Consider the following 27859-nt stretch of genomic DNA (forward strand, 5'->3'; position numbering starts at 1 on the left):
GTTTTGTTGCTTTGCTTTTTATTTCTTATGGCAGTAAGTAATATTTTTTAAAAAACACACTAACCTAACCTAGCAAATCCATAAACCCCAAAGCATACTCTTCTGAAATGTAAACATTAGTGTTACACTTTTGAAATTAGACTCAAGGAATACTTGCAAACTTTTTGTTACGCTTGAATCAAATTAAGAAGATCAATTGGAGGAGGTTAGAAATTGGTTTTTTTTCTGAGAAAACAATGGAAATAAACTTTTGAAAGACTTATCGTTGCAAAATCTTGAAAACTGATATGAGTGAATTTTATGCTTAGAAGATAATAACTTGTCCAATTCCTAACCTTCTCTGCATCCCCGCTAAATCTCTTTTTCTTTTTTTTTTTTTTTTAGAGGGAATAGCTGTATTCTTGCAGATGAAATGGGTCTAGGTAAAACAATACAAACTATTTCTTTTCTGAACTACCTGTTTCATGAACATCAATTGTATGGGCCTTTCTTGCTGGTCGTGCCACTCTCTACCTTAACATCGTGGCAAAGAGAGATTCAAACTTGGGCTCCTCAGATGAATGCTGTAGTTTACTTGGGAGATATAACTAGCAGAAATATGGTGAGTATTTCTCTTAATCATTGGAAAGATAATCAAGAATCACTTTGTATTCCTGTCCAATGCAAATCTCCTGTATTTTGCTTATGACTGAGCAAAAACTCACTGTGCATTTAAGATGCAAATTGAAAGCTTAGATTTTGCTCTGATATAAATGAGTGTGACAGATTTCTTCCGTGCTTAATACTGAACAGGGTTAAGAATTTCATCTTGCATTTGAAAATGAATTATTTTTTGCCATATGATTGTTTAGGTGGATATAGTAAAAATAAATATGTAAGCAAGCCAGTCATGATCTTAATTTAGTTTTTGAAAGGCCGTTGATTTGTTTTCTTAAATGTGTTTTCTAATGTTGGTAATCTTACCCATTAAAGTAAAAATATTTTATAGAAATTATTTGCTGTTTATTCAGATGTTTAAACAAAATATTGGAGTGCTTAGAGAGGATGGAACTCAAGTCTTGTGTAAGTTAATATGTTGTGCTTCTGTTTTGTCATCATATAAATGTGTGTCACGAAACGTTTACATTGCTGCAGTACTTAAAATTGTCGCAGTAAAACAGACTTTTTTTTCTCTAGCTTACAGTTCACTTGATTCTTTTTGTAGATTAGAACTCACGAATGGATGCATCCACAGAACAAACGATTAAAATTTAACATTCTTCTAACAACGTATGAAATTTTGCTGAAGGATAAGGTAATTCCATTTCTTCAGGGAGATAAAAATAATTTCTGTGGCGCAGAGTTCTCCTTAGACTGGCGTGTATTTGTGTTGTGGATCCTTAAATTTATGGAGACTGCAATAGCTTTTGTTTTTTGAAGTATGACAGTGTAACTTAGGGGGTGTGTATTTCGTGTGTATTTTTTCAAGCACTTTTAGATTTTCTGGGTAACACTTCTTTCTCCAGTTTGCTTGGGAACTTTCAGTACTGTGTTACTCCTTTCCCACCTTCAAGAGCTTTACTTCTTTGAAGACCACCATCAAGGAACTAAAAAAGAATTTTTTTCTTTGTTACTGTGTATGCAGTAGCGTATGTACATGTATTACTGCTGTTGCCATAGAAGTAGCAGCAGAGGTATTATTAATCCATCTCACAGTATTTGGAAATTTTTATGGATAGTTAAGGAGAGCTGTTAAGGAGAGTCTTTAAGGAGAACTTTTTTTCTTCATTTGTTTGTACGTACTAGGAAGCAGAGGTCAATAGTGACTTTTTTTCTGTCATGTAGAAATTGTGGGTTAGACTTTTGGCTGGTTTTTTTCTTGGTATGCTTGCACAGTCTTTCATCGAGTGGGGCAAATACAAAACCATAATTAGTACTAAAGACATAGAGCTGTCCATGTTTTATTAAAATAAACCAAAAAGTGATGGTGTTTACAGCTTGATTATAAAACGTGAGAAACTATGCAATGTACATAGTTGTATAATGACTCTTCCCCTCTTCCATTTCTTTAAGTCATTCCTTGGTGGTCTGAATTGGGCATTCATAGGAGTTGACGAAGCTCATCGTTTAAAAAATGACGACTCTCTTCTGTACAAGACTTTAATAGATTTTAAATCTAACCATCGTCTTCTTATTACTGGAACCCCTCTACAAAACTCCCTCAAAGAGCTTTGGTCTTTGTTGCACTTCATCATGCCAGAAAAGTAAGGAAGTTTTACATGATTCTTTTGAATATTTTTTGTTCAACTTCCTTTACATGAAGTACTGTAATGATTTGAAAATTACAGTAGAGGTAGAGAATCATACTGAAAGATAATTTAAATATTCTATATGAAGTAGATGAATTTGTTTTTTCATGCTGCATCTGATGAGTAATGCTGGTAGCAGTTGTCACCTTTTTCCATTTTAGGAGTCTACAAAAACGATGAATTGATGTATGGGTCAGAACATGGAAAAAAGGGTTCATGTTAGCCTAAGAGGAAAGGCGTGTGGATTTACTCTGGGGAAGTAAAATGGAATCTTTTCATGTGTTAGTACAGTTAATGAAAACAAATTTGTACCAAGATGCCCTATATCCTGTATTTCAGCCAGATAGTTGATTTTCCCATATGGTTGATTTTGCATACAGTAAGCTTACTGTATTGACCTTATTTTGTAATGACCTCTGTTTTTACTGAGGATAAATTGGAGCACACGTGACTGGGAGACCAAGTTCGTATTGGACATCTTGTAAATGCCAGGCGCTATTAGTTTGAGCTAAGGATTGTAGTGATTTCTTCAGAAACTTTTAGGACTATAACACTATGGTCTAGTACCGTACCTCATTTGATCATGAGGTCTGTTCTGCTAGTCTGTTAGCACAGCAAATAGTTACGGTTCAGCTAGACCATACATGCTGAAAAAAGTATATTAAGTAGTCTCTTGTTATCTTGCACGCCCTCCAGCAATGCAGCTACTTTTTCATGCTGCTCTCGATAGATGTAATAACGGAATATCTGCAGGTGAGTATCCTTGCAGGAAAAAAAAATACTGGTTTTCCACTGAACAAGTTAAAATTAAGCATTCTGTAAATGCTTTTGGAAAACTCCACTTTTCTGTTTAAAGGCAAAGTATTTGGACTATATTGTGAGATGAAAATTCAGAAATTGGATAAATGGTCCAGTGGGGAAGAAATCTGAATGTGTGTGTACTGTTATGGTATATTTATGCACACTTTGTGTTTGTGTTATCTATCTTCTTGAATTTTGCTTCCTTGATTCATTCGTAGTATGTCACTGTTCTGCACTCATTCTTCTTTATGTTGAAGGTTTTCCTCCTGGGAGTATTTTGAAGAGGAGCATGGCAAAGGGAGAGAGTATGGTTATGCAAGTCTTCACAAAGAACTTGAACCATTTCTACTGAGAAGAGTTAAAAAAGATGTAGAAAAGTCTTTACCTGCTAAAGTTGAGCAAATTCTGAGGATGGAAATGAGTGCATTGCAAAAGCAATATTATAAGTAAGTAGCAACAGTTTTTAAATTGTGCTGTTGTAGTGATAAGTTTATATGCAATTTACTGAAGTACAATTTTTATAATGCAACAGCAAATTCTGTACAGCTAAGGGCTCCAGAATTATATTGGTCTAATGTCTATTCATATGGCTTTGCTTGGCTTATTAGTGTGCTTTTTGGGAGCTGCTTTTTTTTTTCTTATTTATATCTTGAGAGCTTACATCTGTCTGTCTTCCACATATAGTTAGAAATTACCTATATTGTGCATTTTATATCACAGGTGGATTTTAACCAGGAATTATAAAGCCCTTAGTAAAGGTTTAAAAGGCAGTACCTCAGGCTTTCTGAACATCATGATGGAACTCAAGAAGTGTTGTAACCATTGCTACCTCATTAAATCACCAGATGATAATGAATTCTATAATAAACAGGAGGCCTTACAGGTAATTTAATTTTGTACATTAAAAAAGAGTTGTGTTTTACATTAGTATTCACACAGTTTTACAGCGCTCTGGCTGTTTATTAATTCTTATTGGATTGTATTAATAAAAAGTTCTCTGGGAAATGTGCATCCTGTATTTTACAGGGATTTAATTGATTTTTTTTTCTTAATTGGAACTGAGTAATTGACAGATAATTGACTAAGTAAAATTTCCTTGGTTTTAATTATAGTCAAAGTAACAAGGAAATAATCTGAAACTGGCTGAGTATTTCGATGCAAAATAAATGTGAGACCTATTTTATACCCAAGTAAAATAAGACATCTAATTGGGTAAATGTAATATGAGTGGAAATGTACGCGACTGACGGTAATACATCAGTGATCTGCAGAATGCTTTAAAGTCCTTTTTTATAACCAAGTACTGTTCTCTACATACCTGGAAACAACCAAAGTGAAAGGAAATGGAAGTAAGGAGCGTGCAAAGCTCGGTCTGATTTATGTTGTTATTGTAACAGATGAAAAACAGTCATCAGTACCAGAGATGGTCTGTTGTTTCTTTTTTTTTTTTTTAACAGTTGGCCAGTATTTGTACCAAAGTGAATATTTGTACAAAAACCGTGGAAATACACTGAGAAACAGATAAGGCTATTGTTGTTGATACAGTTTAGAAACATTTATATTGGTATAAAGATGATTTTTGTTTTTCTATAAGCTTTCAAGTCGATTATTTTAGTACTATCCCAGACCTACTAGTTTGTAGCATAAAGAATGAGGCACCTATGTCAGAATTCAGCACTCCCTAAAGTTCTGTCCCAAGCATCTTCACATAAAGTGGCCTAGTATATTCAATGTTAAATTTCACATTTGCTTGAGTTTCTGTTCCTGCTATTCCTTATGGAACTGAGAGGCTTAATAGGCTATAGGTAGGTTATAACATTAGGCACCACAAAAAAGATTCCTCTAGTTTTAGCTTGCCTGATAAACTTAATTGGTATGGTTTATTTAAAAATACTTAGAGTTAAAGAGGAGTACTTTTTTTTTTTCCCCAAGAGATGGGAAGTGAAGAGAAAACAAAATACTAGGATAATTTTTTTCTCATTCTTATATTTTATTGATGACCTTTTTTTTTTTTAACTTGGACCTGTATCATAAATACTTAGACTTTAAAGCCCATATATTTCAGTTGTTTAGATGTGACTGAATAATGCGTTTTCTTTAAAATATGTGATTTATTAACCGTGTTGATTTTAATGTAGTTGATTCTAACTGAAATCAGAGTAAACTTTCATCTTTAGTTAATGCTGCATACTAGTAAATTTATGTGACAGTGTTACAGACACATGAATTTGGTGGGGCTTTTTGTGTTCTATCATATCCACATTTAAAACTATGGAATTCTTAAGAAATGCCAGAATTGGTCTTTTATTTTTTTCTTCGCACACCAATAGATAGAAAAGCAAACCTTGAGTAAAGCGTCTAACCAACTGCAGCGTGTGATAGTGTTGAGATGAACTTATTTCGTAATATGTGTTTCTTGGGGTTTGTAGCATTTAATACGTAGCAGTGGGAAACTAATCCTTCTTGACAAGCTACTGATTCGTCTGCGAGAACGTGGCAACAGAGTTCTGATTTTCTCACAGATGGTAAGGATGCTGGACATCCTAGCAGAATATCTGAAGTATCGTCAGTTTCCCTTTCAGGTAAGAATCTTGGTGGTAGAAGCCAAGAAGCTTTGATTCTGAATACCAAGTACAAGAAAAAATTTTTCTTCGCTCCAAGGGTCACCCTCATTGGGTTCCAGAGCACTGGAACAAGTTATCAAGAGGTTGTGGAATCTCTGTCCTTTGTGACATTCAAAAGCTTTGAACATGAACTTGGACAACCTCTTTCAGCTGTCCCAACCTGATTATCATAGAGTTGTAGAAAGATTTGAGTTGGAAGGGACCTTTTGAAGGTTATCTAGACCAAATCCCATGCAGTCCTTAGGAGCATCTTCAAGCATATTATGTTACTTGGAACCTATCCAGTCTAACCTTGAATGTTTTCAGGGGTGGGGCATCTACCACCACTCTGGACAACCTGTTCCAGTGTTTCATTACCCTCCTTGTAAAAAAAACTATTCTTTACATGTGGTCTACATCTACCTTCTTTCAGTTTAAAACCATTACCTCTTGTCCTATCACAGCATGTCCTGCTAAAACGTTTGTCCTCATCATCCTTTTAGGCCCTCTAAGCACTGAAAGGCTGCAATAAGGTCTCCTCAGAGCCTTCTCTTTTCTAGGCTGAACAACCCCAGCTCTTTGAGCCTTTCTTCATAGAAGAGGTGTTCCAGCACTTTCATCATTTTTGTGGCCCTTCTCTGGACCCAGCCCAAGAGGTCAATGTCTTTCTTGTGCTGAGGGCTCCAGAACTGAATGCAGGACTGCAGGGGAGGTCTCACAAGAGCAGAGTAGAGGGGAGAATTGGCTCCCTCGACCTGCTGTTCTCCCTTGTTTTGATGCAGTCCAGGACATGGTTAGCCTTCTGGGCTGTGAGCACATGTTGCCAGCTCATGTCCAGCTTCTCATCCACCAGCGTTTCCAGGTCCTTCTCTTCACGGCTACTCTCCATGCATTCTCCACCCAGCCTGTATTTGTGCTGAAGCTTGCCCCAAGCCAGGTATATGACCTTGCACTTGGCCTTTGTGAACTTGAGGTTTGCACAGACCCGTTTCTCAAGTCTGTCAGGGTGCCTCTGCTTGGCATCCCTTTCCTCCAGCACCACACATGTTGGTGTCTTCTGCAGACTTGCTGAGGGTGCCCTCTGTCCCACTGTCTGTGTCACTTACGTTTGTCACAAGACAGACCCCTGAGAGACACCACTCGTCACCAGTCTCAATCTGGACATTGCACTGTTGACCCACTACCTTTTGAACATGACTAACTAGTTCTTTGTCCAGCCATCAAATCCATAGCTCTCTAATTTAAAGAGGAGGATGTTGTGAGGGACAGTATCAAAGACCTCGTAGAAGTCCAGATAGATTGACATGCTTTTCCCTTGTCCACTGATGTAGTCACTCCATCGTAGAAGACCACTAAATCCAGGGATTTGCCTTTGGTGAAGTTGTGCTGGCTGTCTCAAATCACCTCCCCGTGCTTCATGTGCCTTAGCATAGGTTCTAAGGAGGATCTGCTCAACAGTTTTTTCCCAGCAGAGTGGTGGTGCTGACATGCTGGTAGTTCCCAGGTTCCTCCTTTCTACACTCTTTAAAAATGGGTGCAGTATTTCCCATTTTGTAGTCACAAGGGAATTCACCTGACTGCCATGACTCCGCTGCTGTCGTGGGGAGTGCCTTTGCAACTAAATCAGCCAGTTCCCTCAGGACTCTGGAACGCATCTTGTCCCTCCAGTCCTTGCCTTGCAGTCCATCCACTGTAGAGGATGCTAGAGAAGACTGAGGTAAAAAAACCTGTTTAGTACCTTGGCCTTCTCCTTGTCAGCTATTACCAGTTTGCCAGTTGTGTTCTTTGGGCAGGTATGCTTTCTTTGGCCTTCCTTGTTGAGGAGTTTTTAGATCAAAATGGGCTTATATATTTAGATGTGCACAACCCAGCTTCTGCACCTGAATAAAGTTAGCCTTGTAAAAGAATTAGTCACTGTAGAGGACACGTTGCCTTTAAGGTTTCTCTCTGTATTATTAGAAAGTTGCTCTGCCTTGTACTCCTCTCACTTCTCACGGGAAGCTTTCCTCAGTAGTCCTTGACTTGTTGTTTTGTAGACCAGAGTGCTCACATAGCCGTTTCTCATGGGAAAGCATAATACTGTAGGTAAACAATGATTGTTTACTGCTAAAAGAGAACTGACAAATCAGCTTGTATCACCATGGCTCGCCCCTGCTGAAGAGGGGTATGAATGTAATGTAAAATCTCAATAAAACGGCTTCACTTGATCATATTGGTCGTGTGATGTCCCTATCCTCTGCACTTCCTTTTCTGGCTGACGTAACTATAGAAGCCCTTACTATTCTTCGCAACCCTTGCCAAGTTCTGCTCCATCTACGAGGTGTCTTCTTGACCTTATCCTTACACAACTGGGCAGCATCACTTTACTTTTTCCAGGATACCTGTCCCTTCTTCAACTGCCTATGCATTTCCTTCTTGCTCTTTAGTTTGACCAACAAGTCTCAACATAGCCGTGCCAGTCTTTTACCTTCCTTACCTGATTTATTATACCCGGAGACTGAGAACTCTTGCACTCTATGCAAGATCTGCCAGCTCTGTTCTGCTCCCTTATCCCCGAGGGCAGTTTCCCAGGGGGTTCTATCAGTTAACTCCCTGAAAAGCTGCAAGTTTACTTTCCTAAAATTCAGGATCCTAGCTTTACTCTTTGTCTAACGTGTCCATCAGGACTGCAAACTCCACCAGGGCATGATCACTGTAGCCTAGGCTGCCTCCAGCCTTGATGTCACCTATCACCTTACTTGCCTTGGTGACCATCAGGTCCAGTGCTGCATCCCCTTTGGTAGGCCTATTACCTGGTAGAAGAAGTTATTCTCAAGACACTCCAGGAGTCTTCTGGATTGCCCACAGCTCACCATGCCACCTTTCCAGCAGATATTGGGGGTGGTCAGAGTCCCTTAGCAAGACGAGAACCTGTGAGTGCAATGCCTTTTGTAGCTGGAGTAAGGAAGGCTTCATCAATAGGTTGCTTTTGATTGGACGGCCTATAGCAGATACCAACCACACGATTCTTTTTCAGTCAGTCTCTAGTTATTACCCATAAGCTTTCAGCCTGCTTACGGCTGTTGTTTAGAGATAGCTCCTCACACTGTATCCTCTTCTTCATGTAGAGAGCAATGCTTCTTCCCTTCCTTCTTCACCTGCCCCTTCTGAACAGCTGATAGCCACACTCAGTCACAGAATTCATCCCACTGAGTTTCAATAATGGCAACCAGGTTGTAGCTTTCTGGTAGCATGGTGGCTTCTAACTCCTCCTGTTTGCCCCTGCTGTGTGCATTGGTGTAGGGGCACTTCAGCTGGGCTGTGAGCTATGTCACCTTCTTAGAGGAACACTGCTTAATTCCTTTGAGGTATAATATTTCACTTTTGTTGGCTTGTTGGATCCTATTACCTCAAGAGCCCCTGGCTCATATCCATAAGGCTTCAATTGTGTTGCAGTGTTCCCAGAACCTCTCAAAGAAACAGGTTGAAAGCCCTCACTAGCACCTCATCCCTCTAACCTTGCAATGTCATTCCTCTGCTTGTCTCAGTGAAGGCTGATATTATCCCCCTCCCACTTCAAGTCTGGTTTAAAGCTCTGTCAATGAGCCCTGCAAGCTCCTGAGCAAAGACTCTCTTTGACAAAGATTAATCCCATCTGATGCCATGTAGGCCATCCCGTTATCAAAAAACCAAAACTGTGGCAGCAACACCAGTCATGGAGCCATGTGTATAAGATTGCATGTGTCTGTTTCTTCCAATGCCACTTCCTGCAACTGAAAAGAGAGGAGAGAACATAATCTTACGCTCCAGATTCCCTCACTAACCATCCCAAGGCTCTGAAGCATCTTTTGTTTTCTCTTAAACTATGTGTTGCAGCTTCATCACTGCCCACAGGGAAGAGTACCAGTGGTAATAATTTGAAGGCTGTACCAGGCTAGGAAGTTTCCTATTAATGTTCTTATCTGGGTCCCCAGGGAGGCAGCAGACTTCCCCAAGAGGAGGGTCTGTTCAGCATATTGGACCCTCTGTTCCACTCAGAAGGCAATCGCAATTTTAACTGATCTTTTCTGCATCGTGGAGGTGGTTGTGGTGTAGAGGGTAGGTGTTTCTGATATTAGCAACCCCTCTGGTATAGATTGGCTGCCATGATCCATTAACTGGCCTTCCACATCCAGAACCTCATAATTGTTGTACAAAGCACCTGGGAAGGCAAGGTGGGCAAGGAGGGAGTTCTCTTCCTGCACCGAGTATGGACTTGCTTCCATTCACTCATTTACTTAAAGCTACTGCCTCCATTTTGAGGTTAGAAGAGTTTGACAAGATGACCTCCAGAGGTCCCTTCCAACCTCAACTATTTTGTGATCATGTTGCCGCTTTGCTTAAGAAAAGATGTAAGAAAAAGTGTTCTCTTTCTGGAAAGACTGGCAGCTTCTGTATGCTTGAATAGTATTTCGAAATTAAACTGATGAATTAAAAATTATGTATAGAGTTGCATTACTTTTTTTTCCTTCACGTAACAATTTTGGCAGTTGAGAATTCAGCTTGCTCCAGTTTTTGAATGTAATATAAGAATTGCTTTTTAACTCAATTCAATCTCTTCAGAGACTTGATGGATCAATAAAAGGGGAATTGAGGAAACAAGCACTGGATCATTTTAATGCAGAAGGATCAGAGGTATGGTATTTTTTCCCCAAGGGGTTTTCCCAAGAAATACAAAAAGCCTTTCACAAAAAATAAAGTTTGCGAAAAATGAGGCATGTATCAGTAAGGCTGAAAATTGTTATTGCCTGCCTGCACTGTAAGGTTTACATCTGCTAATTTTTTTTTACTCTTAAGAACAGGTTAAATAGAAGGCATATAGCTTGTAAAAATGACAATCAGTTGTTTAGCTGTACAGTTTTTTTAAATTGGAGTAATTTTTTTTTTCCACTGTTTGTTGGAGTAATTTTAATGACTGTAAAAATGCTGCAGAAATTTAATCTTGGCTTGGTTGCTTTGTGGATCTTAACGCAACAGTGTTTACAAGAGCATTGAACTAATAAGAGCAGTTAGCATCCAAAACATGGCTTTGGCAATGGGCAGAACTAACTTTGTGAAGACATACCTTGAATTGTTTCACATATGGCTTCTGTTATCTTCATGTGTTACCACCTTCATACTAGCCCTGAAAGAAATAGTGATTTCTACCCATTATTTGTGAACAACCTGTGTATATATAGTTGTCTGTTACAGAGTCTTTCTTTTCTGCGTTGGAAGATTTGTAGCTTATTTAGCATCTGTACTATGCAAGCCATTCCATGTCTCATATCAGCTTTAATATTTTGTCCTAAGCTGGCAGATGTGGTGGAGGAGAGGTTGCTTTGCCTCGTTGTTTGATTGGTTTTTAAATCAGTGATTGATGCATAATAGCATTTGTCAGTTGCTGCTGGTCTTGTTTCTACTGTGATGGAGGCAGAAGTGTAACATAACATAAACTTAAGGTATTTTTTAAATACAGAAGTCAGTTCTATTTCATATTTGCAGCCTTTTCTAAAATCTTTGCAGTTACACTATGCATTTTTTGAGATGAAGAGGAATTTAAACTTCATGTGTTTCAGAAATGGAGGCAAACTATGCATTTGTGCAGCAGTAAAATTACGTTATCAGTTTTATTTTTTTACTTCTTTCCTTAAAATTCAGAACATGGTTTTGGGCCATTACTGATCCAAAGTCTACATAGAAATCTCTAATACAATTACCAAGGTTCGTTCCTAAGTATAATGGTTTGCTATTTTCTGTAGCTGTACTGGAAATAGGGACTTTTTTTATAGAGTTTTGCTTTATTCCATGTCTTCAGACCCTCCTACAGTCCCTCATAGTTGTCTCTGAATGAGTGATTCCATATCATCTACACGCTTTTTCAGCTTGTTGCTTATTCCATTCTTATATTGTTCTTCAGTGTGTTGAACAGCATTGAACTTGGCAGAAGACTTTTGCTTCCTGTCTCTTAACTGGTTACCTGAAAACTCAAGCATCTTCTCTACTCTGACATGGATGCTTAGTCTTCTGAAACTTGAGGCAGGCAGTATGGGAGAGGGACTTAAATACAGACATGGCCTTAACAATAGCGATTGTGTAGTTTTTAGCCAGTCTCTTGTTCTGGTGCCATTTTTTTTGGTTGGTGATCATCTTCTAAGATGCTGCTTCCTTTAAACTGTTGAGAAGTCAGTAACTATTTATGAAAGAAATTTATATCAATATTTGTTTTATACTTAAAAGAACCATCAGTTATAGAATAGTTAAAGAATTGATTTTGTAGTCTGCACAACAGACTGTATAAACAGATGTCATACTGGTTGCTATTTTATATAATACTACTTATTATTTTATGATTTCAGGACTTCTGTTTTTTACTGTCTACCAGAGCTGGAGGATTGGGTATCAATTTGGCGTCTGCTGACACTGTAGTTATATTTGATTCTGACTGGAATCCACAGAATGATCTGCAAGCACAGGCTAGAGCACATAGGATTGGACAGAAGAAACAGGTACACGCGTTCAGCTTTAAGCTCCAAATCAGGAGGGTTCCATCAGTAGTTGTCTGCTCTCTGTCTGCATTATTCAGTCTTCATTTATTTTTAAGAATAATGAATACTTCCTGCATATGTCCAAAAATGTTAGTAATGTTCATTTAACTTTCTTTTTTAAAAAAACGTCCCTATGGAGAGACAATATGGTAGCTGTGGTATGGGAGAGGGAGAATACTTGTGGTCTTGTGTATCCCACATTCACTGGTGGCATGTCATTCTAGAAAATAACTGCTACATCAGTCGCATACCCCTTGCTTAGTTCTCTTCAGGTTTCTTTCTTGCAGCAGATACACATTAATAATTGGAAATGTGACAGTTTTACCTGTGACAGTTGTTGTGCCAAATTACTGAAGTTTAAAAAAGGCAAGTCTCAGAATTTACTGCTCTATTTTTGTTTTAAGTGCTTATGTAAAGACTGTGGTAACGTGATTAAACTAGTATTTAATGTTTGAAACCAGTCAAATTCAGAAGATGTCTTCACCAAGACTGAGATTTCTCCTTGTTGCTTACTTTTTTTAAAATATACATAGGTTAATATTTATCGGCTTGTCACAAAAGGATCAGTAGAAGAAGATATTCTTGAAAGAGCCAAGAAAAAGATGGTGTTAGATCATTTAGTAATTCAGAGAATGGACACTACAGGGAAAACCATACTACATACAGGCTCTACTCCGTCAAGGTAGGGTTTTATTTGTTTCCATAGCCATTTATCCATAAATACATTTGGCAAGTAAGTAAAAATGTATTTTACTTGGTAACGAAAGGCAGAATAAGATTAAATAATGAAAGATGTGAAATTGTCTTTATAGATTTTTATTTGCATATTAAAATATATATATAAAGAGTTTTTGCTTAACAGTAAGAAGAAAGTTTAATTGACTTATGATTATGGAGGACTTTTTCAGGTTACTAAGATAAAGTGTTTTTCCTGAAACGTCATTTATTTCAGCTCAACACCTTTTAATAAGGAGGAGTTATCAGCGATTTTGAAGTTTGGTGCTGAGGAACTTTTTAAAGAACCTGAAGGGGAAGAGCAAGAGCCCCAGGTAAGCAGTATTTCTGCACCACATAGATAAAACAGCTGAAAATATGTATTAATTATTTAATTGTAAAGAGAAACTTCTTTTTTAGGAAATGGATATAGATGAAATCTTGAAGAGGGCTGAAACTCGGGAAAATGAACCAGGTCCATTGACTGTAGGAGATGAGTTGCTTTCACAGTTCAAGGTACTACTCTGTGCTGTCCCTCCTGCCATCATTACACTTTTCTTTATAAATGGAACTACTTGTTTTGTGTACCTATCCATATCTTCATTCTTATAAAACATACGCCTCAGTCTTTGTGTCTCTAATAAAATGTCTGTTCACCTCTACTGGATATCTAACATCACTATTTAAACATACATGATGTATTTTTCTAATAAAATAAGAGATATTTATGAAGGGGTTAATAAGAATTCTAGGTAGTTTTATGTTCTATTTACTGTCTTTGTTAAGCAGCTGTAGTATTGTTGAATGCAAACCACAAAGTTTTCACTTCTTAGTCAATGAGTTCTAGTAATAACTTTTAGCCCTGAAGTAATCTTAGGTGCCAGATATTTTAAGCACTCTCAGTTGAGCGTATTATAATTTGGGTGGAAAATAAATGCAAAACATTACGTATTTGCTTAGATTATAGCTTCCCTGCTGATCATTCATTAGTAACATATTTTTATTTCTACTCTATATTAACATTTAGTTAGTTTTATATTATTACAGTCTCACATCAACTGAGACATTCACATGAGGGTAGACCTATTTTGAAGGAAGCTAAACAACATACAACTATTGATAAGGTGTTTCATAATTTGATAATGCAACTGCATTAGTCAGATTTTAAAAGAAGAAAAAGATTCTGATCTTCTAAATTTTAGCCCATGTTACGTGAAGTCTCTGTCAGTTTCATAAATGAATGAAAACACTTAAGTGTTTCATGAAGCATTTAATATATCTGAATTTCATATACATTATAAAATAACATATTTATCAATACAAAAAGTGTATAAACTCATAAAATATGCTATCTAGAAATTTGTTTCACTAAAATATTAGTTGCTTAGTCTTTTTTAAATCAGGCATGATTTGCATCATGCACTGATTTGATGGAAATACATATATTCTGGTATGCAGGTGGCCAACTTTTCCAACATGGATGAAGATGATATTGAGTTGGAACCAGAAAGAAATTCAAGAAATTGGGAAGAAATCATTCCAGAAATCCAGCGGCGAAGAATAGAAGAGGAGGAACGACAAAAAGAACTTGAAGAAATATACATGCTTCCAAGGATGAGAAACTGTGCAAAACAGGTGTCTCTTCATTCTGACTGACTTTTATTTTTATGTTGCTGGTGATTTCATTAGGGTGGGGATTGTTCTTGGGGTTTGGGTTTGGGGTTGGTTTTTTTTTCTTTTATGAACACATTCTGTACAGGCTAGGCAAAACTACTTATTTTTTAATCTTGTAGCTTTGAACTACTTATTCTGAAATTCCAGATCAGCTTTAATGGAAGTGAAGGGAGGCGCAGTAGGAGCAGAAGGTACTCTGGATCTGATAGTGACTCCATCTCAGAAAGAAGACGACCAAAAAAACGTGGCAGACCACGAACTATTCCTCGAGAAAATATTAAAGGATTTAGTGATGCAGAGATCAGACGGTAAGATATAGGGGGGCATGTGTGTTTAAAGGGAGAAGACAATTAGTAATTATTCTTACTGTTCTTCTTGTTGTTATTATTAATAATGACAATACTACTAATGATGATGACAATATCTTTATTTTGAACATCTTTGAGATCTTTTTATTCTAGGCTTTTAATGTTTTACTTTGTGTGCTGATGTAGTGAGCTGTCACGGCAAGAATTTGAACCTGGTTTAATGAGGGATAAACTTAGGTTTAAAAAATATTCTTGATTATTTTTGCTTTGTTAATTCCTACAACTCATGAAGGCAGTGATTTCAAAATCTGTTGTTGCTACGGTTGAGCTTTTCTTTTAACATACAAACAAAAAAATCTACTTCCCATAATTTTCTCTGAAAACTGCAGTGCAGAAAGAGTATGTAAATCTTTTTGTTGACAGCTACAAGAATTAGAGTGTATTTTCTTTTCTTTTTAAAATCCTTGACACTGTGGTTTAATTAAATATGCTTTTTTTAAAACTAAAAATGTATAAAAACCTCTTTGAATTTTGTATGGCAAGTCCCTTAAATATTTGGTGCCAGAATATTTTTTTGATAGAAGGAGGAATTGTTGTTTACCTTTTGGGGTTTCTGAAATGCTACTTTGCTCTGAAATTTCAGTATGCATATTTCTCTGAAATGCTGTATGGTGTTCAAAATATCTTTGTGTAGAGAAATAACTTCAGCTACTTTTTTACTTCCCATTTCATTTAACAATGCAGTCAATTTGTACTTGTTTCACGGCTGTTCTTGTGCTTGTGCTAGTAATTTGAGGCCTTGATTTTTTGAAGAAATTTTCTTTCTTTTTTAAAGTTATATTTATTTGGTTTATTTCATTTCCTTTCGTGGGTATCTCTAGTTTCTTTCCATCACTTACACATTCTTACAGAGTATCTTTCATGTGTTATTTTTCAAAATTTTCAAATTTTCATGTTGCACATTGCTTCTTTCATAATATAGACCATAATAACATAATGTCTGAAATCTTTATGTACTCTAAATCCATATTATATTTTCAGATTAGAGGCATCCAGCTGCTGAATCTTTGTCTTGTGAAATTAATAGAGTAATTTCTGAAATAAATTGTACCTTCTATTGTTTCATTTACATCAGTTCTTAAACTATCAAACTAACAATGTTTTGGTTATCTGGATATACTAAACTGCCCTACTGTCTCAACCTTTTTTTTGTTGTCTGTATAGCATTGTACCAAGATTAATAATTGTTGTAATACTATTTAAACCAATGTAGTTAGTTAAGCATGCATTTAAATTGCAAAATTATTTTCTATAACTAGGTTTATCAAGAGTTACAAGAAATTTGGTGGCCCTCTTGAAAGGTAAAATTGTTTGATTATTATTTTTGTTGCAACTTGGAACCTTCTTTTCATAAAAGTTAAAACAAAATACCAAAACTTAGTCTGGAGAGGAAATAGTGTCTAGTCTTTTGCCTTGATTATAACATGACCTTGGCGTGATATCTTCCCTTTTTTCATTTATGTATGCAAACAGCAACACAACAAAACTTTCAATTTGTAGGATGACGTCCTCTATTTCTTTATACTTTACCTGCTGTCTTGTTTAATCTTCACTGGTGATGATAATTCATTTGTTTGGTTCAATAGCCTGTAGAGTGCCTATCAGTTTTTGCACTGGGGCTGTCAAAGTTAGATTGCATTTTCTTTATTGTTTCTTCTTATTTTTAGGCTTTCTTTACTCTTCCATATTTTAAGAAAAAACTTCCCGTCCTTATTGTCATAAAAAATACTTATAGTCTGTATGAACATACTACATATAATTCCTCTTTTTAAAGACATACAGTTATTTAACTCAAAACTGTAGGGCTAGGGCCCTTTACAGTTGTTGTATTGCCCTCTGATACCTGTATCACCTTTTTTTTTTCTGTTTGGATTGCAGTTGCACACAGCATGGCCATTCTGGTTGACTGATAACTTACATGATCATTTTTCTAGTTTCAGAGTCTGAAGGAGTCATTCACAGTAACTAAAGTTTCAGAGCTATAAAAATGTGTATTTGTTTTATTACAGGTTAGATGCTATAGCTAGAGATGCTGAGCTTGTTGATAAATCGGAGACAGATCTTAGACGTTTGGGAGAGCTTGTACATAATGGATGCATTAAAGCTTTAAAGGACAATTCATCTGGACAGGACAGAGCAGGTACAATGTGTTCAGGAGGGAGTGGGGGACAGCAATAAAAATGTCAAGTCATCTCAATTATTCTTGCATTCTGATCATAACAGAAACCAATTTTGTTGTGGGACAATGTAAACAAATTTTAGTATGCTGGGTGATTTTAAAAGAGTTATTGTAAGAGGGCTTACTTTTTTCCTTTTCTGTGTGTGAGTTGTCATTGGAGAATGCAGTCTGGTTTTGCTTTACTATGAAATTTAAAAGTAATCTCTTGTTATCTAGATCTTTTGTGTCTGGAGCTTGATTCAAGCATTTGGTTAAGAAAAAGTCATTTGGCAGAACTGAAAGGTTGCTCCTATAGCATCAATCTTGCTTGTCTTTTTTACATTTTTTTGTACAATATTTGTAAATATAAATATTTTAATAGTTTTGTCATTTATTTTAAGGAGGTAGACTTGGCAAAGTTAAAGGTCCAACATTCCGAATCTCAGGAGTGCAGGTGAATGCTAAGCTAGTCATCTCTCATGAAGAAGAGTTGGCACCGTTGCATAAATCCATTCCTTCAGATCCAGAAGAAAGAAAAAGGTATTGATTTTAATTTTATAAAAGAAATAGTAAAGTAGAAGGGTTTTTTCACATTTTCTTAGCTATTTTCAGACGACTGTGACTCAAAGCATAGTGACAGTATTGTTCCCTCTGTTCCCTGTAAGGACTTGCAGCAGTAACCTGCCCAACATCTATTATTCTTTCTTCACTTGCTGTAGAAGCCGGTAGAAGCCAGCTTTTGCTTCTCAATTTTATTCACTGGGGAGTGTATTCACTTGGTAATAATAATCAGAACTCAGGTTCAGGCTTGCTAAGAAGCTGCTGTATGTCATCTCTGTTTGAGGGGAAAGCGGCATCTGTAAAAGCACAGCAGGAGTTGTTTCTGCCCTCCCATGTCACCTTGTGTTATCACAATCTTTAAACTATCTGCTTAGCTAGCAGTTACACACGGATGATGATATATGCTTTTATCCATTGTAAGCCAACTGCGCGTCACAGCTCCTGGCCATAGATGTCTCTGTTTCGTCATACTTTGATCTTGATCAACTTCAAAACACATTCCAGTACTGATTTCAATAAATATTTTATATAAATGTAAAGGAAATATAACAATAAATGTTTGGATTAATGTTCTAAATACAGCAGCTTCTTAGCAGAGGAAATAAATCTGGTTACATCATTTTAGTATGTTCTCTTCGTACTTGTTAAGCTTCATAAGTAAAAATCCTTTATTTGTCTTTCTGATTTATTTCTGCTAGATATGTCATCCCATGCCACACCAAGGCTGCTCATTTTGATATAGATTGGGGTAAGGAAGATGATTCCAATCTGTTAATAGGCATCTATGAATATGGTTATGGCAGCTGGGAAATGATAAAAATGGATCCTGATCTTAGTTTAACACAGAAGGTATGTCATGTACAACATTCATCAAGGACTCTTTTTGCTTAGGTAATAATGTCACTAAGAAGTTATTGAAAGAGTTTGTTTTACAATAACCAGAATTATAAAGGCATACATCAGTCTTATATCTTAGTATCCTTCTTGTGGTATATTATTAGATCTTAAAGGTCTTGTGTATTCAGTTGAAGTGCACCTTCTTGCAGTGAATTTTGTTGCCATATTTCCATGTAGTTGGACCTCTGTGACTTAAATCTTACTTTTCAGTGTTTCCCTTCTGTGTTTTAGATGTTCTGGTTTTTTCCATTTTGTATTCTTGAACTTCTGGGAGGCAGGTTTTTCTGGAAATTTGATTTGGTTTTCCCATGCGTACTTAAGTTCTGGGTCTCCAGTTGAAACTGTCTTTCACTCGACATGAGAATTGCTGCATTACAGTTCATGCACTAGCTCTTTAGCCATAGTGAGCAACAGGTACTGAGGAAAAGACTGGCACGAACTAAACTTTGACAGTGCTAACAGCCTATAGTTTTGGGTTTTGAGGAGACATGGCTGTGTCCAAATTCATTTAGCAATGATTCCTACTTATGCCTTCCATTGATTTACCTGGTCTTTGAAACCACTAATTTATATTTTTGTCTTCTGCAATATCTTGTAGAGAGTTCTGTACTTAGAAAATAAATGAGGCAGAGCCAGTAGTTCTGTGGATGGCTGGTACGGGAGCTCAGAACTTCTTAGATAAACTATTGGAGCGGAAACAGAAATGTGAGGCTAGCTTCTTGACTTTGTTTTAAACTGTGAGGCAGTTGCCAAGGCTCTGCATTGGCTGTGATTGAACAGAAATTGAACAGAAATTGAAACATTTCAGAAATTTGCGATTGCTTCAGGCATGCTGGCATGTTCGTTAGGTATAGTTGAAGCAGCTCTTTCTGTTCTCTGTGCTTCAGGCTAGCATCTTCCAAACTTGATATGTCCTCATAGCTGCAACACTACCATTGTTCTCCTCAGATTTTGCCTGATGATCCAGATAAGAAACCCCAGGCAAAGCAGTTACAGACCCGTGCAGACTACCTCATTAAATTACTGAATAAAGACCTTGCAAGAAAGGAAGCACAAAGGCTTGCTGGGGCCGTGAGTAAAATTTGGTATTCTTTAGATAAAACAATACACTTACGGGAATGTCAGCTGATCCTTTTCATTTTTAGTTCTGCTCTTTTTCTTTTTGTAGTTTTACTTTCTACTGCTAATCACATTACATAATACTAACTCAATAAATTAATGACAAGTTTCATACTGTATCATTCATTTATTATTTGTGTGTATTCTTTACTGTTGCTTTGTGTTGTGCCTTCACTTCTGAGAAATTTAGTGGCTACGAGTGGCAATATATAAAATAAAATGAACCCTCTATTTGATGTAAAAAAAAACCAAACCAAAAAAAACCAACAAAAAAGCCCCAACCATAAGGTTCTATGGCAAGTGTAGTGCAAAGATGCCTGTCAATTGACACATTAAAGAGATCAATTTGCATTCAGGGCAATTCAAAGAGGAGGAAAACAAGAACTAAGAAGAATAAGGTGGTAAAGGCTGCAAAAATAAAAGAAGAAATAAAAAGTGATTCTTCACCACAACCCTCAGAAAAATCTGATGAAGATGATGATGAAGATAACAAGGTAAATACTCATAAAGTAAAGGTGTCTTTTTAGTTCTTCCTGTTAATATTGATTCCTACTATATCTTTTGCTTGACTTAATAAAATCAAAGCTCCTGATTGTCATCTTTTTCCTGTGGCCAGTACAGTTTATGCTGCAAAAGTACAAGCACATGAAAGACTGAATGTGTTGTATTTAATGATAAACCAGCAGCTGAGGAATTTTGAGTAGTTTTCCAAATTATATTATAAAAAATGTTGTGGTCCAAGTGGCATTGCTCAGTTTCAGCATTCTTTGATGACTTCAGCATTGTATTTGCTAGAAATGCAACAGTCATAAAAATAATGTTTCTGGGTAATGTGTTATTACTACTGATAGTGATTATTCAAGTGAAGTTTTTTAGGCTCAGGGAAAAAAACATCAAGCTCAATTAGAATAAGCAGTATGGGTAAATGGTATTTCAAGATTTGCATGTGACAGCTTCTGGATATGGCCTGGCTTTCATTATCCAAAAAGACTATTTAACCGACTGTTTAATCTTGTGTTCTGATACTTCTAATGCATTCCTTTGGGTTTCTGCTTTTGTTAGGTCTTTATTTCTAACATCCCACAGCAGAAATCACTAGAGAGAAAAATTTAGATAAAGTTTAGAGCCATGTCACACCTAATTTTTTTTACTTTGAAAGTAGCTGAAATAAATCGTTCCAAATCTATATGTGTAACAACACTGCATGTATGTGTATAAAATACTACTTGGTTTAAAATAGACTAACTTGAAGTGTTTTACATAACCGTTTTAAGACAATGTGATTGTCAGTTCAGAAATGCTGAGTGGAAAGTTAAAAGTGAGTCAGCCTTAGAAGAGCCGTGATAGATCTATGAAAAGTAGACTTTTTTAACTAAAGCATTCCTGTATTAACTCATATTGTTCTGCCAGAAAAAAATAAAAAACCTGAATGTAGACTAGCTTATGTTTATAAACACAACAATTTGTTTGTAATGTAGGACTAAGGATTCTTAAGTGTTCACAGTTCCCAGTAAATCAACATGGGCAACAGAATCCTGAAACTAACGAAGTTAGATGTTCAGACACTATTTAAAAAAATGAATGTTTGACTTCATCTGCTCTCAAAACAGAAGACCCTGCAAGTCAGTTAGTAAGCCTTGTTAGGTTCTGGGGAAGTGTCTAGAATGCTGTCACCTTTTATATACTTAATAACAGATATGCATCACTTCAGTACCTTTGAACACAGACTAGCAACTGCATTTCTAAAAACTGGACTAAAAATGGATTTTAACCACTTAAACGGTTGGCTTTAGCTAATTAGCTGCCATGTTGTGTACAGTATTTAAAACATAGCTGTTTGAGTGCTAGAACATTCAGGAAACTCTTGAAGTCATATTTTTGCTATGAAGTTTACATCATATCCAAATAGCGAAGTCCTGGTAGGGCTAATTACTTGATACCTCATCTGAGTAACTAATCAAATGGGCCCCTATCAGGCAATCTGCAACTAAAGACCTTTTTTTAAACCTAGTAAAAAGGAAACCTTTGGAAAAGAGAACGTTGGGACTTCGGTTAATCATCTGTGAATGATTAGTATAGGAGTAGTAAAAACCTAACTGGAACAAAGCTAACTAAAACAGAGGTCTTCTAACATCCCCTTCACTTGAGTGTCCTGACCAGTCAGCTCAGTTTTGCAAGATCTAATTCTTTAGCATTTCTTAGCTCTTCAAAACTTTACTACCTTTTAGAGGGACAGAATTCTAAGTTCATTCTGAGGTAAGTGGACATAATTTCTCACCCCCAGTACCACTGCCAAATCAGGACATGCTTTGTCACATCAAATGAGTGAGTAGTTCCCATCTTTCTCTACAACTGCATTCAGTGCATAGGTGTTTAATTTATGTCCAGAAAGAAAAAAGACATACATAAAGTTTTGTTTTAATCTGATAGTTGCAAAACTTCTATAGCTAGGAACTCAGTTTGATGTGACATATATGCTTGCGTATTACAGGATGAGATTGTTTCAGTGAAACATCCACATAAAAAAAATAAAGCAGAAAAAGAAAATGAAGAAAAACCTGAGCCAGATATTGGTGTAAAGAAGGAAGCTGAAGAAAAAAGAGAAACAAAAGAAAAGGAAAATAAGAGGGATTTGAAAAGGGAGAAAAAAGAAAAAGAGGATAAGAAAGAATTAAAAGAAAAAGATATTAAAGAAAAGAGAGAAAACAAAATAAAAGATTCCACACAGAAAGAAAAAGAAGTAAAGGAAGAGAAGGTAACTAGGTTTACTTATTTTACATAGCACTAGAAAAGGCCAGTAGGTTTTCATTAATTATTTTGACCTGAGAAGGTTTGTTGGATCTGATCAACTGTCATTTCATTGAAGTGTTTTATGTGATTTCAAGTTCTGTTTTTACTGCCTGAAACCTTGAGGACAGGCATATGAAATGTGAAATTACATCTTCAGTGATACATATTTTAAATGGATTGAGAGTGCAATAAATCATTTTATTCCTTTCCCATTCTTCTTTTCCGTCTCACAGAGACAGTAAAATGTACTGTCACTGAATGTCAGCATAGATTTTATTCTTATTATTGAAGAGAACACAGTAGTTATGGGGATTGTCATATATTATAGGATAATTCCAGGGCCAAAATAAACTTTTCTTAGATATTTTTATATCTTGTTTTTAGGTAAATGAAATCAAATCTGAAAATAAAGAAAAAACTAAAAAAATGCCATCGTTGGATACTCCAGTTCATATTACTGCAACTAGTGAACCGGTTCCTATATCAGAAGAATCTGAAGAACTGGATCAGAAAACTTTTAGTGTGGTGAGTCACTTTGTGATAAGTTAAGTGTCTATAGTCCAAATGAGGACAATTTCTGATGTTCTTGATCCTGTTATTTGGCACAGTAACACAGGTGATATTTTTCTAAGTAAAGACTCAGATCCGTGAGTGTTATTGACGCTGTACTACAGTGATCTTTGTCTTCATTACAGCAGTTTTATTTTGTTGTTTACTGTATTTATGTAGGATAGTAGCAAAATATATCCAGTGGTCTGAGTGCTAATATATTTAGTTTATAGACTCTAAAGATGCCTCATCAAGATGTGTATCTCACTTATTAGGAGTGGACATGAATGAACTTCTGTACAGTTGCTGGAGTCTCTCCAACTTCACCTTATATATGCCTTTGTTCTTTGTAAGATAACAAGTAAAATTAAGTTTCAGCACTTGCCTCCTGAAGTATCACAGACTTAATTTAGTAAACATAGGAAGGAACAAATGTTGAAGCCCTTAGAAATAACCTTACTGGAGTAATTCCTGCAAAAGAATTCCCTTTAATCATTACTTCTGATTAAGAACAGAATCGATATTATAGGAAAAACGGTACATACACACAATTTATGTAAGTCATCTGGGGCGATTGGAGAGGTATCAGTTACTTTTGAGCACCTACTCTTCCATAAGTGTTTTGTCATTCACATTTCAAAAGTAGTTTATTTCTGACAGCCAGGTGTATTGGGTACTGGCTATGAACTACAAGTAGGATTCTCTTCTGTATGGCAGTGAGTGGTCTATGTATGGTTTTATTCGAAACATTCCAGGTAACTCAGCTGTGGTTTCCAAGATGAGCCATAAGTAATTCAGATAGATATATTTATGTGGTTCAATAACAGAGAATCACTTAATTTCCATGTACAGTTACAGTTTTCTGATCACTTCTATGCTTAAGCAGTGCACTCTGTAAGCTGTCTTTTAAAGGCTACTTTAAGCTGTGGCCGGTCCAATATGTAATGCAGTTAATGCTTAGTTATGTGGAGATATGAGCTGGTAATGGAATAGCTTCCCTGATTTTTCATAGTTGTCCCTTGATTCTTACATGGTAATGGTGATGTTTCATTTCATTCCATTGAAAAAAAAGAAAAGAAACTTTTTTTTAATCTACGGACGTCCTGTTTTTCTTACTGAAAGTAATTCTAAGTTGGATCACTACTTTTTGTCCGGATTTTTTGTTCTAAAATGTGTGTTTAATCATTATGCTATGTTCAGATGCAGTCTAATTAGCTACACTTTCAAATGGAAATTACAACTGTGGATTGTTCAAGCTTAACTAATTTGGCTCTTTGTGACAAGGAGAAGTATGCATGGAGAGAGTGGCATTGTAGTTGGATTGTATTCCTAAGCAAGCATGTGTAGTTTAAATCATGCTAACTTGCTTATCTGGATTTATGATTAAAAAATTTTATTTCATTTGTGAAAATGAAAAAGCATACATATTGCCACTGTTGTTGTTACTAATGTAGGCATACCCAAACTACCTTTACTCTAGATAGTACAAGTTCTGCTAGTATCTGTATAAGACTGAAATTTTAAAACTGCTTAGAGAAGCAATATTGATCTTGCTCTGAATGGAAAGCTGCAGAAAGTATGTTTGAAATGCACTGGACACTGATGTTTAATTTTGACATTGTGTTTGTATTGCTTTCAAGATGGTGAAGTCTTGTCCTACGTGCTTATGCTGAAAGTTCTGTGATTGTAAAACTCACTTCTAATGAGTCCTTTTCTTCAGCAAACCACTTACTTACATTAAATTGGTGCTTCCTTAAGTCCTTGATGTCTGTATTTTATAAAATGTAATGCTTTCATAGAAGACTACATTTCCAACTAGGTTTAAAACATAACTATTTCCAAGAGAAATCTATAAAAGATATTTAAGAGCTGTGAGCAAATGTTGTGTTCTGTTTGCATAGTAAAAATACTGTCTTTGCATATTTGTGTTATATATATACATATGTATATATATATAAGTACCACAGTAAAGGGCAGGTCATGTCTTGCAATTTGTTTTTTCCTTTCAGTTAATATATTCCTTTTTCCCATCTAACAGTGCAAAGAAAGAATGAGGCCTGTCAAAGCAGCACTGAAACAGCTGGATCGACCAGAGAAGGGCCTTTCTGAAAGAGAGCAACTGGAACATACTAGACAGTGTCTAATCAAAATTGGGGATCACATTACTGAATGTCTAAAGGAGTACACAAATCCTGAACAAATTAAACAGTGGAGAAAGTAAGACCAAGAAGCTTGTTTTTTATTGAAACAGGAAAATCTGTAATTGTTTCTACAAAGTAGAATAGTTTTCAATTATTTCTCATTTCTTATTCTCCCTTTCTTGTATCTTTCTGCTCTTTTAAATGGGAATCTATAAAAACAGTTAGACGTGGTTCTGACCAATGGATTGACTTTTTAATACTGCATTGCAATGCATTTTGTCCAGTAGGTGGAGTCATAGCACTTCCTACAAAAAAAAGCAAACCCTAGCTAACTTTTTACTTTGACTGTGTTAGTGGAAAAGCTTTCTTACCTTTAAGGATCTGGTTTTCAACTTTGAGGCTTTTCTTTTTTTTTTTTTTCTATATTTTGTTGAACCTTGTATAACTTCTGTGTTGCAGAATTCTTTATTATTTTAAAAATAAATTACATATTAACAATTACATGGTATAAGTATTTGTCATAACATATTCAGATGTATATAAAAACTGAAAGAAGAGTGTGCCTTTATGAGGTGACAGTTTAAAAAAAAAAAAGAAAAATCATTGTTTTGTAAACTTATGGTATTTCACTGTTAAGTTCTTAGTGCAGTTTGAGTGACCTTTATCAGAAGATGCACTTTATTCGTTTATGGTTGCAAATACTTCCTGCACTTCTCCATAAAAATATAATTTTCTGAAGACTTCTGTTAGAGCTGAATGTTTCTGCTGGTTTTACTTTGTATGGTTCAAAATAGTAAGGTGCTCTGAGATACAAAAGCAAGATTCACATTGTACATTTTGGTAAATGTTGCATTTCTTTAAGTGGAAAATTGTTATAGAGCTATTACTAAAAATAATGCTACAAAATTATATGTTATTATTAAGATATGTATTTCAGCTATCTTTGATAAGGAAAAGTACAGTTAAGCTGTTTAACTTACATAAAGTTATAGATATTTCATTAGCCACACCATTGACTCATTGTCTCTTTCTGCACACCTGTAGACCAAAGTTGTAATGTCTAAATAGTGACAGTGAAGGAGCAGACTACTGAATTCCTAAGCCTGTATGCTTCAGATACTTCTAAACTATGCTGTAGTCTCCTTTAAGCATTCCACCTGTAAATTTGACTAAACTAATTCTAGATTTTAGATCTGCTACCTGTGAACATAGAATCAAATGTATGCAGGTTATTGGCTTCTAGACAGCAAAAGACTTGATTTGTTGTTCTTTCATTCCTTCTAGCACAGATTAGGCACAGAATTATTGTGATGCTACTTCCATCCTCTTTGACAGTTTTCATTTGGTTTCAAAAGCTGTGGAAAATTCCTATGAGCGATATTTTCATGCAATAAGGCTTGTAGGTCAAACATCTTGCACTGTAAGAGATTTCAGGGGTTATTTACACACTTACTTAAATTCTTGTGTACCGAGTGGCAGATACTCAAAATTCAAACATCCAGAAGACATACAGAACTGGTAGCTACATTTTTAAGCAGTTACACAAATCAGTCTCTTACATAGTTCCTATTAGTACTACTTTCCATACACTGCACTGGAGTACTCACAGTAAATATTAGAGTGACAATTTGTTAAATGAATTGATCTTTCAAATGTTTGAAATGGTAATGTTTGCTAGGCAATTCTGTTTAAAAAATTGCTGAATTTAAAAAATTCTGTTTAAAAATTGCTAGGCAATTCTGTTTAAATTTTATGGTGTTTACTAAAGTATTATTCAAATAATTCATTAAATGCATCTTCTTTTGCACAATACAAGAAAAACAAATGTACAGAAGGCTAAATTCTCTTTTGTTCTTCCTCAGAAATTTGTGGATTTTTGTCTCTAAGTTTACAGAATTTGATGCAAGAAAGCTGCACAAACTGTATAAACATGCAATCAAAAAACGCCACGAGTCTCAGGTAATGTTTCAGACCCCTTCCAAATCCACAAGTATATATTTTAAATATTATAATTCTTCTATTAGATTTAAAGGATTATAAGGAAACAAGTATATTTCAAGTACCATTTGTGGTTTTAGTAGTGTCTTTTGTTAGGATATTTTCCTAATGTAATCAGATGAACTTTGGGATTTAGCAATGAATTCTTATACTTCTCTCTTTTAGCAACACAATGACCAGAATACTAGCAGCAGTGTGAATACACATGTAATTAGAAATCCAGGTAAGAAACATCAAGTATATTCTTGAGTTAGACATGTCAGTGTTAATGTTTATTTCATTTCACATATCTCCTATCATTTTTTCTGTTTTATTTTGGGAAGGGAGAGAGGTCCACTCAAAATCTGTAAATTTCTTGGAAATTCTGTGCCTGTATGTGGCAGTGACATTACAAAAGCTATGTAAGAAAGCAAGCTTTTCCATGAAGTTGCAGTTTGTTACATGAGCTCATGTTGTTGACAATAACACTGATTTTTTTTTTTTTATGCTCCTAGATCTGCCTTCTCGTAATATTTGCTTTTATCCTGTGTTATGTAACACTTTAAGTGTATTTTCATGGACTTAAAATCAACATTGTGTTTTAGGAATACCAGTGAAAGTCTTTCATTAACAAGGTGTACCTTTAAAACTTATTTACTAAAGCCATCCATTCT

At 35.8% G+C, this 27859-nt stretch overlaps 1 protein-coding gene across 2 annotated transcripts in view; it reads left to right on the forward strand.

The window, feature by feature from the left end:
* Window positions 1-27859, forward strand: part of CHD1 (chromodomain helicase DNA binding protein 1) — a 50809-nt gene that overhangs the window by 21266 nt on the left and 1684 nt on the right. The window contains exons 12-35 of one of the 2 annotated variants that reach the window (XM_069880802.1): window positions 385-601; window positions 1205-1294; window positions 2053-2243; window positions 3347-3535; window positions 3810-3972; window positions 5519-5671; window positions 10274-10345; window positions 12049-12198; window positions 12771-12919; window positions 13190-13286; window positions 13372-13467; window positions 14410-14586; window positions 14773-14933; window positions 16253-16294; window positions 17003-17133; window positions 17553-17691; window positions 18411-18561; window positions 19558-19680; window positions 20085-20222; window positions 22220-22483; window positions 22903-23043; window positions 25106-25284; window positions 27071-27167; window positions 27372-27429. In XM_069880802.1, the coding sequence (XP_069736903.1) occupies window positions 385-601; window positions 1205-1294; window positions 2053-2243; window positions 3347-3535; window positions 3810-3972; window positions 5519-5671; window positions 10274-10345; window positions 12049-12198; window positions 12771-12919; window positions 13190-13286; window positions 13372-13467; window positions 14410-14586; window positions 14773-14933; window positions 16253-16294; window positions 17003-17133; window positions 17553-17691; window positions 18411-18561; window positions 19558-19680; window positions 20085-20222; window positions 22220-22483; window positions 22903-23043; window positions 25106-25284; window positions 27071-27167; window positions 27372-27429 (3368 nt within the window). The remainder of the gene's footprint in view (window positions 1-384; window positions 602-1204; window positions 1295-2052; window positions 2244-3346; window positions 3536-3809; window positions 3973-5518; window positions 5672-10273; window positions 10346-12048; window positions 12199-12770; window positions 12920-13189; window positions 13287-13371; window positions 13468-14409; window positions 14587-14772; window positions 14934-16252; window positions 16295-17002; window positions 17134-17552; window positions 17692-18410; window positions 18562-19557; window positions 19681-20084; window positions 20223-22219; window positions 22484-22902; window positions 23044-25105; window positions 25285-27070; window positions 27168-27371; window positions 27430-27859) is intronic. The other variant, XM_069880803.1, reaches the window with a different exon arrangement.

This window comes from Phaenicophaeus curvirostris, chromosome Z (genome assembly GCF_032191515.1).
Source record: "Phaenicophaeus curvirostris isolate KB17595 chromosome Z, BPBGC_Pcur_1.0, whole genome shotgun sequence".
NCBI lineage: Eukaryota > Metazoa > Chordata > Aves > Cuculiformes > Cuculidae > Phaenicophaeus > Phaenicophaeus curvirostris.